The 12,314-nt window shown below is 42.6% G+C and overlaps 1 protein-coding gene across 3 annotated transcripts in view; it reads left to right on the top strand.

Moving 5' to 3' along the window:
* The first annotated feature begins 6,693 nt into the window (after nt 1-6,693).
* The window catches only part of XPA (XPA, DNA damage recognition and repair factor), a 60,096-nt gene continuing 54,475 nt past the window's right edge, over nt 6,694-12,314 (top strand). For all 3 annotated transcript variants that reach the window (XR_009564274.2, XR_004033711.2, XM_030829800.2), the window contains exons 1-2: nt 6,694-6,910; nt 11,151-11,261. Coding sequence is in view for 1 of the 3 variants with exons in the window: in XM_030829800.2 (XP_030685660.1) it covers nt 6,739-6,910; nt 11,151-11,261 (283 nt within the window). In the remaining 2 variants the exon portion in view is untranslated. The remainder of the gene's footprint in view (nt 6,911-11,150; nt 11,262-12,314) is intronic.

Consider the following 12,314-nt stretch of genomic DNA (forward strand, 5'->3'; position numbering starts at 1 on the left):
CTCCTTGAGAGGAGGACCATTAATTCATTGCTGTATTCCTGGTCCTCAGCACAGGACCTGGCTTGGAACACGGTGTCATGGTGTCATAAAGTTGCTGACTGAGTGAATATACAAATGAAAGAATGAGTGAGTGAGTGTATGAACAAAAGAATTGCAGGGAGAGAAATAGTTCAGAAGCAAGAGGAATGCAGGACTGGCTTAGAAGATAGACCAGTTTGGCTAAAGCATAAAGTTCAGTGAGGATTCACAGAAGGTAAGTCCCCGCAAAAGGCAGCTGAAACCAGATGATGGGGATTAGCTATAGACTTGGGTCAAATGACTTTTGAGCAAATGGTTAAACCTGTACTTTTTTTTTTGCCATGCTACACAGCTTGTGGGATCTTAGTTCCCTGATCAGGGATTGAACCCGGGCCTTCGGCAATGAAAGCGCACAGTGAAAGCGCACAGTCCAGTCCTAACCACTGGACTGCCAGGGAATTCCTTAAAGTTGTACTTTAGAAAGATGCTGTAAGGCCAAGTGGAAGATGGGTCAGAAGGGGTCAGCCTGGAGGCTGGGAGACCAGCTTAGAGGCTGGTCAGGCAAAAGATGATGGGGGCTAAACTAGGCCAGTAGTAGTGGGACCAGAGAAGGGATGGAAGCCAGAGACATTCAGCCAATTTCCAAGCATTATAAAAACTGTAAAAGCAAGTACATCTGGTGACAAACAGTTCACCTATTCAACAGAACTCCAACTATTAGAGGAAGTACTTGCCAAAAAAAAAGTTGGAATAAAAGTTTCAACCACACTTTTTATAAAGGTAATTGAAAGGAAAACAAAAACCCCAATTGGGGATAGTAAGAAAACAGGGAACCACAAAATTATGACCCCATTATGTAGATTGGAGTTCCATGTAATGAATGAGCCCTGGACCACATTCATCCTCCCTTGGCCCTATCTAAGACTGGCAATAATAACTCTCAGATCAGGTTTAAGACAAAGACAGTCCAGTCTGTTTCAAGCCACTTGGTTAGCATGTAGGGTATTAAAAGGACCTGGTTTCTGATCCCAGCTCTGCATTAACTCAGGCAGAACAAATACTAGTGGAGAGGTAAGAGGAAGACATTCTAATTTCGAGACTTAAGAGTTTAGTGGTTGAGAATATTGATACTGGGGCTGGGCTGTGCCTGGTTGAACTCAGCTCTGTCACCTTGACCTTGAACAAGTTATTTAACATCTCTGTGCCTTAGTTATCTCATCTATAAACTGGCACTAGTGAATATACTCATTGAGTAGTTATGAAAATTAGATTAATTAATAAATTTTAAATGCTTAAAAACACCTACTATATCATATACTAAGCACCATGTAAGTGTTTACTATTATTATTATTATTGCAAAAAACACTGACCAAAGCTAGACAACAATGGAGCAGGCTGTTCTGAAGTAGAGTGTTCCCTGTCACCACAGGTATATAAGCAGAGCTGAGGTGGTTGTCAGGTTCAGCTTTGGACACTGAGTTTTCGGTGCTGGTGAGACATCCGACTAGGTTTATTCAGTATTATTCATTCTGTTTATTTAATTCCACAAACATTTAATGAGCAGCTACTCTGTGCCACACATTGTGCTGGCGATACTGGGATGAACCAGACGGTCCCAGCTCTCGAGGACCTGATAATCTAGTTAAGGACGGCAGGTAGGTATCACCTCTGGTGTGGAAGAGCCACAACACCAGCACACACGAGGTTCATAGGAGCCTGAGGAAGGAGACAGGCAAGTTTCCCGGAAGAAGTAGTAAGAAGCAAGGTCCCTTGGGCCACATTCAGGGCCTGGGGAATGCAGAGTCGGGAAGATCTGCCCTTGCTGGTCAGTGGGTGACTGGATTTTGTCTTCCAGTGCTGATAATCATTTTTCCTAGGTCCTGTCCTTAGTTGAATGTTTGGACCCTCCTACTTCTTATTGCTTCTGGAAAGAAAATTTTTGTGAGTCTTTAAGATGTTTTCTAAATCCCTTTGCACGCACATTTTATTGATCAAGGTTCCAATATGATGTTTTTGCCTCAATCCCTTTATCTTTTAGTTCAGGGAGGTTGAAATCTAAGTTTTTCCAGAAGGAGCGTCAATCACAGCCAAAAGAGACTGCATTTCCTGGTTACTAAATCAATACAGCTTAGGTCTACAGGATCGGGCTAATTTCTGTGTTGCTGCATCCTCGTCCCAGACAGTTTCCCCCCTTGGCATGCTCCTTACCACAGATGTTCGTTCTCCTATTGTGAATTTATGCCAACGATGTTCAAAGTAACCACATTAAGGGGGTAAAGCCCCAGGAATCAGGGGAAAAATGAAAGTAAAAAAGAAAGACACACACATGTACTATTTACTAGATAATAAAGACAAATATGTTCACATCCTGTCATCTCAGGCATGAATAACCCCAGAAATGCTCTCAGAGAGGAGGCCCTGTCAGGAAACACTGCCAAGTTTCTCATTCCCCTTCCTGGCTTCCATTCTTACCTGCCTGCTCTTTTTCAGCCTCCATCAAGGGCTTTCAGTTCTTCCTGTGCTTTGTTACTTACCCCTCTTTCAGCCAGGATCACAGTTGATCTGGGATGTGAGAGGTACAAAGCAGGAAGATAGATGCAGTTGCAGGTTTCTCCCGACATTGTGAATGGGAAGAAGCAAGGACACATCCACTGGTCTATTCTCCTTGCCTGTTTTCCTTTTGTGCCCCCACCAAGATGACTCATGCCCCTGTGCTCCAGGCAAGCCCTGCAGCCTCTGTCACTGTGTGGGACGCACAGATCAGGGCATGTACTCCTCTTTTCTCTAAAGGAGGAGTCTCGGTTTACCTCGGTTGAGGCCTCAGCTAACAATTCAGACCCAATTACACGAAACTTGCTAACAAAGGTCAGGAAGCCCAAGGAGAGGGAGTTACCGGTAAAAGGAAATTCAACAGTTTGTCAAGAGTTAACAAAATACCAGGGCTGGTGCAGCATCTGAGCTATGGTCTATGTCCTTCAATATTCAAGCTTGGAATGCTTTTCTGGGGAGGAGTTTCTAGTGGCTAATTGTCAAAATTTACGTTGGGGGAGAACTGTTACCTTGTCCTACGGAAATATTGCACAGCCTTAGATGCTCCTAGAGCTGTGTAGAGTCTAGAGGGGTCATTTAAGGGTGCTGCCTCTCAAAGTTTGCTGCCCATTAGAATCATGGGGGTGGGGGAGAGGTTGCTTTATAAAATCCTAATGCCCAGATCCCACCTCTGACCAATGATATCAAACTCTGTGGTTTTTAAGCTCCCCAGGTGCTTTCAACGTGCAGCCAAGTTTGAGAACCTGTGGGCCAGACCCTTACTATTGGATCTGTGGTTCGTGGAGCTGCAGCCCCATCAGGGAGCTCATTAGAGATGCATATTCTCAAGTCCCACCATGGACCTACTGAATGAGAATGCTCATTTTAACAAGATCACCATGTGACTTGTATGTGCATTACAATTTGAGAAGTAGTTACTTTTCTTCAAACATTGGGCAGTTGGCAACAATGGGCCCAAATTCTGTCTACCCACTGGAGCTGTGCAGTAGCTTTTCCCTTAGTGGGGCCCTCACACTCCAGTTTGCCAGAGCCCCACACATGGATGGATTCATTAACTTCCATTACCTGCCTGGGCCCAGTTAGAATTGGAATTTTTAAAAACCTTATTATAAAATAAAATTAAAAAAGTAACACATAGTACATTCACAATGTTGTGAAGCCGTTACAACAGAACATTTTCTTTACCCCAAAAGGAAGTCCCATACTTATTAAGCAGTCGCTTCTCATTTCCCTCTCCCCTCAGTCTCTGGCAACCACTAATTTGCTTTTTTGTTACTATGGGTTTGCTTATTTCAAATGTTTCATATAAAAGAAATTTATAAAAAACAAATATATTTATTTATTTATTTTGGGCTGTGTTGGGTCCTTGTTGCTGTGTGTGGGCTTTCCCTAATTGTGGCGAGCAGGGGCTACTCTTCGTTGCGGTGCACGGGCTTCTCATTGTGGTGGCTTCTTTTGTTGAGGAGCACAGGCTGTAGGTGCGGGGGCTTCTGTAGTTGTGACACACGGGCTCTAATGCGCAGGCTCAGTAGTTGTGGCGCACGGGCTTAGTTGCTCTGCGGCATGTGGGATCTTCCAGGACCAGGGATCAAACCCGTATCCCCTGCATTTGCAGGTGGATTCTTAAGCACTGTGCCACCAGGGAAGTCCCTATAATGTTTTCAAGGTTCATCCATGTTGGAGCATGTGTCAGTACTTCCTTTTTATGGCTGAATTATATTCCTTGTTTGGATACGCCACATTTTGTTTATCCATTCATCATTTGATGGACATTTGGGTAGTTCCAGTCTTTTGGTTATTGTGAATAGTGCTGCTATGAACATTTGTATGCAAGTTTTTGTTTGAACACCTGTTTTCAACCTTTGAGGACTTGAGTTCTACCTAGGAGTGAAATTGCTGACTTATATGGTAATTCTATATGTTTAACTTTTTGGAGAATAGCCAAACTGTTTGCCATGGGCAGCATTGTTTTACATTCCCACTAGCAATGTATGAGGATTCCAATTTCTCCACGTCCTTGCCAACACTTGTTATTTTCTGTTTTTTTTCCCTTTTAATTCTAGTCATAGTAATGGGTGTGAAATGGTATCGCACTTCACTTTTGATCTGATGCTTTTCATTTGCATTTCACTAATGATGAATTCTTTTCATGTACTTGTTTGGCCACTTGTATATCTCCTTTAGAAAAATATCTATTTAAGTCTTTAGCTCATTTAAAAACTGTTATTTGCCTTTTTGTTATTTAGTTGTAAGAGTTCCCTTTTCAGATACAGGTATCCCTCGCTTTTCAAGTTTGCTTTATCTCAATTTGCTTTTATGAAAGACCTTCATTGGTACCTGTTTTCGCTAACAGAAAGAAATGTGAAGAAGATTTCCGCTTTCAGGAAAAAAGGGGAAAAGCAAAAATAGTGTTCGAGTTTGTTTTGCATGAGGCAGTATAGAGGCAGCGCGCTTTGAGAGAATGACACCACCAAGCTCCTTCCCGGGGAACTACCTTCAGCATCTTAGCATCCAGCTGCCATAGCTTTGAACTGTGTCTGTGAGCATCTGTGCTTTATCTCGATTTATTTTGTGCATGTGCATTCGTTAGCAAGATGTGTCCTAAGGTAATTGCTTCTTTGCTTTATGCCATTTTGGCTTAGAAAAGGTTTCTTAGGAATGCTCTACTTTTGGATAGGGAACATGGAAACCTGTTTATGATTTCCAAATATTTTCACCCATTCTGTGAGTTGTCTTTTCATTTTCTTGATAGTGTCCTTTGATGAACAAAAGTTTTCAATTTTGATGAAGTTAAATTTCTCTAATTTTTTCTTTTCTTGCTCGTGCTTTAGGTGTCATATAGAATTTGAGATTTTATCACCTGGACGAGATCAATGGATGGGGAGCAAGAAGAATCTGAGGAGAAAGGGAGTAGGGATGGCTTGAGGTCTCTGTCTCCAGTTCAACCAGAAGAGCTCAGCATTTCTCTGCTTTATATAAGGTCCTCCAGTTTAAATATACATATATTTGATAGATTAGAACCACTAGTTTGTGCTTCTCAAACTTTTATCATTGAATATTAGTGGGAAACCTCAGTGTGCCAGCTTGCTCTAAAAACTAGTCCCAAATGGTATATGTAGTAATTAGAACTTAATGTTTTCTGGCTTCAGTTAGGTTTTATTTGTAATAAAGAAAAAAACAGAAGAGTTAAAAAAAAAAAGAAAAAACATACATTTTTAGAAAATTATGCAGTGTTTCTTTTGCTTCATTTGCCACATGTTTAGGAAGTCAGGATTTGGCCCAAATCCTAACCCACTGTCTACCTGGTGGCAGCTCATCCACACTGAAGAAATATTCCAAGGAAAAGAAGACAGCCAAGCTCAAGCATACCAGCCTTTGGAACCTGGTGCTGCATTTGCCTGATGTCACAGCAAGTGAGAGTTTAAACCCAGGCGCTCTCATTTCGAATCTAGGCCAGGTGTTGTAAGTAGTCAGACCAATCATCTATTGATCTCTCTTGATTGGCACTACTATTACTACTAGCTGCCATTTTATTTTATTATTTCATTTTACATTTTTTGGCTGTGCTGCTGGCATGCGGGATCTTAGTTCCCCAACCAGGTTTGGAACTCGCGCCCCCTGCATTGGAAGCACCGAGTCTTAACCTCTGGACTGCAAGGGAAGTCCTGCCATAATTTTTGAAAGCTTTTTATGTGCCAGGCATTGTGCTGAAAGGCTACATCCAATCTTCCCAACAACCATGGAAGTGGTTCCGTAATTATCCTCATTTTACTACTGAAGAAACTGAACTCAGGTTAAATAACTTGCTGAAGTCACGCAGATGGCAAGTGTTAGAGATAGGATTTAACCCAAGTCTGACTCCAAAGTCCATATTCTGAACCACCAAGCGAAACTATTATTTTAAAGAGGACCATCACCGATCTCTGCCAAGGCCCTCCCCCTGGGTTACAAGCTGGCCAATATTCCCCGCGGCGACGCGTGCGCAGACTCCGCCCGCCGCCCCTCCCTTTCCCACGTGCTTCTCAAATTGCGCAGGCGCTCTCCTTGTCGGAGGCTGAGCCGTGGAGCAGGCGTGGAGGCGGTGCCGGCGCCGGCGGGGCGTGGGCACGCTTCGGGTAGCCAATGCGCATGCGCGGGGCTAGAGCTACAGTCCTTGGGGGAGCACGGAGATGGCGGCCGCCGGGGGAGCTTCGTCTGAGCCGGCGGTTTCAGAACAGCCGGCGGAGCTGTCTGCCGCGGTGCGGGCGAGCATCGAGCGGAAGCGGCAGCGGGCGCTGATGCTGCGCCAGGCCCGGCTGGCGGCCCGGCCTTACCCGGCGACAGCGGCTGCGGCTACCGGAGGTTTGGGCCCGGGCGGCGTTTGCCCCTTCTCTTTCTTTGCGGACCGGGGGCAGCGTCTTGGGTGTGGCGTGCACTCCCTTAGCGTTTCCGCGCAGACCCTCCCGCAGTCCCAGGTGCGGGGGGTGGGGGTGGGATCCGCTCAGCGGGCCTTGTCACAGTGGGCTGTCCGAGACCACAGGGCGACTCCTGACTCCCAGCCCTGGCCTTTCCTCCCTGCTCCTGGGCGGTCCTTAGCTTGGGAATGCAGCCGCCCTCGCCGTCAGGAAATGCCAGCCAGTGCCTCAGCTCTCCCTTTCTGCTCTCTTCCTGCAGCTTCCACCGGTCCCAGGGGTGGTTTGTGTGTAAAGCTTTTAGACCTTGTAACACATTTAACTAGTGGTCCTGCACCAGCTTCCCTCAGTCATCCGTTTAACACAGGGTGATTGAGTGCATATTCCGTAACCGGCACAGTGCTTGCTCCGTGCTGGGAGCAAACAGACGTTAGCTGCTGCCTTCGTGGGGCTAACAGAATGGCACCTGTTGTGCTTCACGTTTTTCAAATTGGCTGATTTGATTCTCACAGCTAACCTGTGAGAAAATAATTAGGACAGGGTTTGGTATCCTTGTTTTACTGAGGTGGTAACAGGATCAGAAAAGGAAAGGGGGTTTGCTCAGGTGCATCCCAGTAAGTGCAAAGGCTAATCAGGACTAGAACTCGGGTCATCTGACCCTGGGTTCGGGGCCTTTCCTTGCTCTCCAGCTGCCTCTGCTATACTAGGCATCTCTCTCACCCATAGGAAGAAAGGCTGTTATTCTTGTTTGGATTTCATCTTTCCCTTTTCTTAGGGCAGCCCTTGGCGGCTTATTTGTCTCTTTGCCTATCATGTATGTGTGTATCATGTAATTCTCCAGTGGGGTCAACTAATAATTTTCCTCAGGGAAATACAGTTTGGTTGACACGTGGTTCTTCAGGACCACCTCTATAATGTGAAGCACAGGTGTTCCTAAGCCTATATTCATACTGTGTGAGCAGTTGAGCACGGTCAGAGCTGTGTCATCCACTACCCTTTTTCATCAGCCAGAAGTAAGGATGAGTGAAAAGAGCGAGCTGCGTGTCTTGATATTCATACTGACACTGAATCTGCAAATTGCAACCAGTTTTAATGGTTCCGGTCTCATCCTTTCTGCTTTATAGTGGTTTTCTTTTATTCCTTTCCCAACTTGAAGCATTCTAGGGTCAGGACAAAAAGTTGTCCATCTGCATTGATTAATTCATATTCATTATTCCATAAAGGTTTCTAGATCTGTACTAAAAGACCGTGGAACACGGGTGTGAAATAGAGCATAAAGTGGTATTAAACTAAATGTCTGATAATGGAAAGCAAGGTAGCATGAATATTTTGTTAGATTTCTTAGGTATTTGCCAAAGAACTGAACTGTGTTACAGCATTGTATACAACCTGCAGTGCTTCAAGAGTTGGGTAGGTGCTGAGATTTTTAATCTTTGTAGTACTTTTATTTCAGTGTACTGTACAGTTTTCATTTTCTATGTGTGCTATGACATGCCATGAAAAAACTGAGAAGAACTTGCGTGGAATGTGTTGCTAAGAGTAGTGCTAAGGGCCTGGGGAACAAACAAGGCATAGCAGTAGAGAGAAATTGGGCTTTGTTTTTGGCATGATTTACCATTGTTCAGGATCCTGCTCAGATTATGGTCTTGATTACTCCAGCTTCCCTTCTTAATTCTTACTGCACTCATGAATGATCATTCTAATCATTTGCTACACTATTCATGAAATCAAAATCATATTCTGATACATTCATTGATTTCTATCCAGTCAGTAAATATTCGTGGAATGCTTAACTATTTTTCAGAATTACGGAGATAAAAGCACTCAGTCTAATGAAGGGATGTAGAGAGATGGACAGACAATGTAGTAGAATATGAGAATTGCTGTTAACTGTATAAACAGGCTTATACTCTAATTCCTTTATTTAATAAATTGAGGCCAGAGAAGGGGAGTTTAGACTTAAGCAAGATAATACCTACTAAATTTGTCTTTAAAAATTAGTTATAACATTCATACATTAATGTAAAATGCACTTATCTGAATTTGACCTATGTGAATACTCATGTCAATACCGCAGCAATCAATATACTGTACAGACACTTCCAGAACCTTAGAAGTTTCCCTAATGGCAGTTCTTAGTCAACCATTCACCCTCAGAAGTAACTATCATTCCGACCATTTGATTAGTACTGTCTGTTTTTGAACATCATATAAATGGAATCATACGGTAACTGGCTTCTTTTGCTCAACATAATACCTGAGAGATTCATCCGTGTTGTTGCATGTGTTGGTAGTTTGTTCATTTATATGTTCTGTAGTACTCTTTTAGGTTGTTATACCGTAGTTTTTCCATTTTCCTTTCGATGGAAATTTGGGTTGTTTCCAGTTTGGGGCTGTTACGAGGAAAACATTTGTGAGCATTTTTGATATGTCTTATGGTAGACATATGCACTCATTTCTATTGTGTACATGCCTAGAGATGGAATTCTGGGTTATAGGGGAGATGTGTATTTTAACTGTAGCAGGCATTGCCGAACAATGATTATATGAATTTAAAATCTTACCAGCCGTGAGTGATAGTCCCAGGTGCTCCACACCCTCATCACCTGGTATTATCAGTCTTCTTCATTTTGAGTATTCTGGTGGGAATGGTGATATTTCAGTATGGTTTTAATTTGTATTTTCCTAATTACTTATGATGATGAGACCTTTTTCATGTGGTTACTAGCTGTTTGCATATCTTCACTTGTGAAGTTTCTCTTCAGGTCTTTTCCCTTTTTTTAAGTTGGGCTATTTGTCTTTCACTGGTTTATAGGATTTCATTACGTATTCTGGATAAGTCTTTTGTCAGATATACATATTGCAAATAGCTTCTCCCGATTTGTATCTTGTCTTTTTACTCTCATAATGGTGTCTTTTGATGAATAGAGGTTCTTAGTTTTTGTTTTTTTTTTGCGGTACGCGGGCCTCTCACTGTTGTGGCCTCTCCCGTTGCGGAGCACAGGCTCCGGACGCGCAGGCTCAGCGGCCATGGCTCACGGGCCCAGCCGCCCCGCGGCATGTGGGATCTTCCCGGACCGGGGCACGAACCCTTGTCCCCTGCATCGGCAGGCGGACTCTCAACCACTGCGCCACCAGGGAAGCCCAGGTTCTTAGTTTTAATCAAGTTCAATTTGCAGTTTTTCTCTTACGGTTAATACGTTTGTGTCATGTTGAAGAAGTTTCTGGATACCTCAAGTTCATTGAGTTATTCTCCAATGTTCTCTTCTAGAAGCTTTATTGTTTTACCTTTTACCCTTTACATTCAAGACTATGATCCATTTAAAAATTGTTTTGTGTATATTGTATGAGGTAGAGTCAAAGTTCATTTATTGAAATAACCATCTTTTCCTCACTGTTTTGTAGTACCTTTGTCATAAATCCTAGCATCATTTATTGAAAATATTATCTTTTTCTCACTGAATTGTCTTGGAGCCTTTGCTGTAAGTTAAGTGACCAAATATGTGTAGGTCTATTTCAGGACTCTCTCTTTTACTATCAATAAATTGGCCCCTTTGATTTAGTACTATACTGTCATAATTACTGAAGCTTTGTAGTAAATCTTTAAACCTGGTAGTGTAAATCCTCCAGTTTTGTTCAGGATTATCTTGGCTATTGTGTGTTCTTTGTATTTACATATAAATATTAGATCAGCTTGTCAGCGCCCATTGCTCCTCCCGCTCGTGAGTGTGCCTGTGCGCGCGCGCACACACACGTACGTGCGTCCCTCCCCCCGCCCCCCCCCCCCCCCCCCCCGCCACTGCTGGGGTTTTGAATGGAATCACATTGAATCTTTAGGTAAATCTGGGGAGAATTGACTTAGATTTCTCTTAGTGGTGTTTTCAGTGTAGAGGTTTTACACACCTGTTCCTAGGTATTATTTCTTAATTCTAATTGTAGATTCTTTTGGATATTCTGTATACATAATCACATCATCTGTGAATACTGTTTTCTTTCCAGCCTTTATGCCTGTCTTGTTTTCTTGCCGTAGTACAGTGGCTGGGACCTTCATTATAATGTTGAATAGAAGTGGTATAGTGGACATCCTTGTCTTGTTTGATATATATTAAATTTTTAAAAGTTCCTGTTTATGCACAAGGGAACATAAGGGCTTACCTAGTTCATTTGTTGACCACTCTTACTTTTTGTAGGTATGGCTAATGTAAAAGCAGCCCCGAAGATAATTGACACAAGAGGAGGCTTCATTCTGGAAGAGGAGGAGGAAGAAGAACATACAACTGGAAAAGTTGTTCATCAACCAGGTAAAGTGTGTTTTCAGAAAATAGATACCTAGGTTGGTCATTTTGAGTAACATGCATAATTCTTTGCAAAGTGATGCTAGAAAATGCCACATTTAGTCTAGTCACTGAGCAGGTTGGCTTTATAAGAGTGATAAAATTTGGCAGTTTTGCTAGTAGATTAAAAATGAAACAGATTTGGCAGTGATTCATTTAACATGTCGTTTGTGTACTTAGGGTTGATGCTCTCTGTTTTATAATAGGCAGGCTGATAGAATAAATACTTAGAAGTATCTTGATAGGCTGAAATGAGGGACTTGAATGCAAGAGATAAACTTTAGGTCTTTTCTTTATGTTTAGAGGAAAAAAAGTGGTCTGTAAAGTACAAGATAGGTCTGGCATAAAAAGAATAATAAAATATTATGTAAGGTTAAAGTTTTGGTAAATCACATATATCTATATCCATCCATCCTCTGGATGAGGGTACTTTCACACTCTTTGAAAAAGATAGTTTTACTTGATCATAAGTTTGAAGCCAGTAGTGGAATATAACAGCTTAAAAAAGCTATTCCAGTTTTGGTTGTAGCATTAGAAGTGTTGTGTATTCATCAAGGTAGGTAATAATCCTGTTCTCTTCTGTGTGTGTCTAAACTGTTGTTTTCAGAAGCTGACACCTGAAGGATTAAAATACTTATTTTCAGTTTGGGTGCCTTTTTTTTTTTTTTAATATCTTTATTGGAGTATAATTGTTTTACAATGGTGTGTTAGTTTCTGCTTTATAACAAAGTGAATCAGCTATATATATGCATATATCCCCATATCTCCTCCCTCTTGCATCTCCCTCCCACCCTCCCTATCCCACCCCTCTAGGTGGTCACAAAGCACTGAGCTGATCTCCCTGTGCTATGGGCTGCTTCCCACTAGCTATCTATTTTACATTTGGTAGTGTATACATGTCCATGCCACTCTCTCACTTCGTCCCAGCTTACCCATCTCCCTCCCCGTGTTCTCAAGTCCATTCTCTACGTCTGCGTCTCTATTCCTGTCCAGTCCTTAGGTTCTTCAGAACCTTTTTTT

This window comes from Globicephala melas, chromosome 6 (genome assembly GCF_963455315.2).
Source record: "Globicephala melas chromosome 6, mGloMel1.2, whole genome shotgun sequence".
Taxonomy (NCBI): domain Eukaryota; kingdom Metazoa; phylum Chordata; class Mammalia; order Artiodactyla; family Delphinidae; genus Globicephala; species Globicephala melas.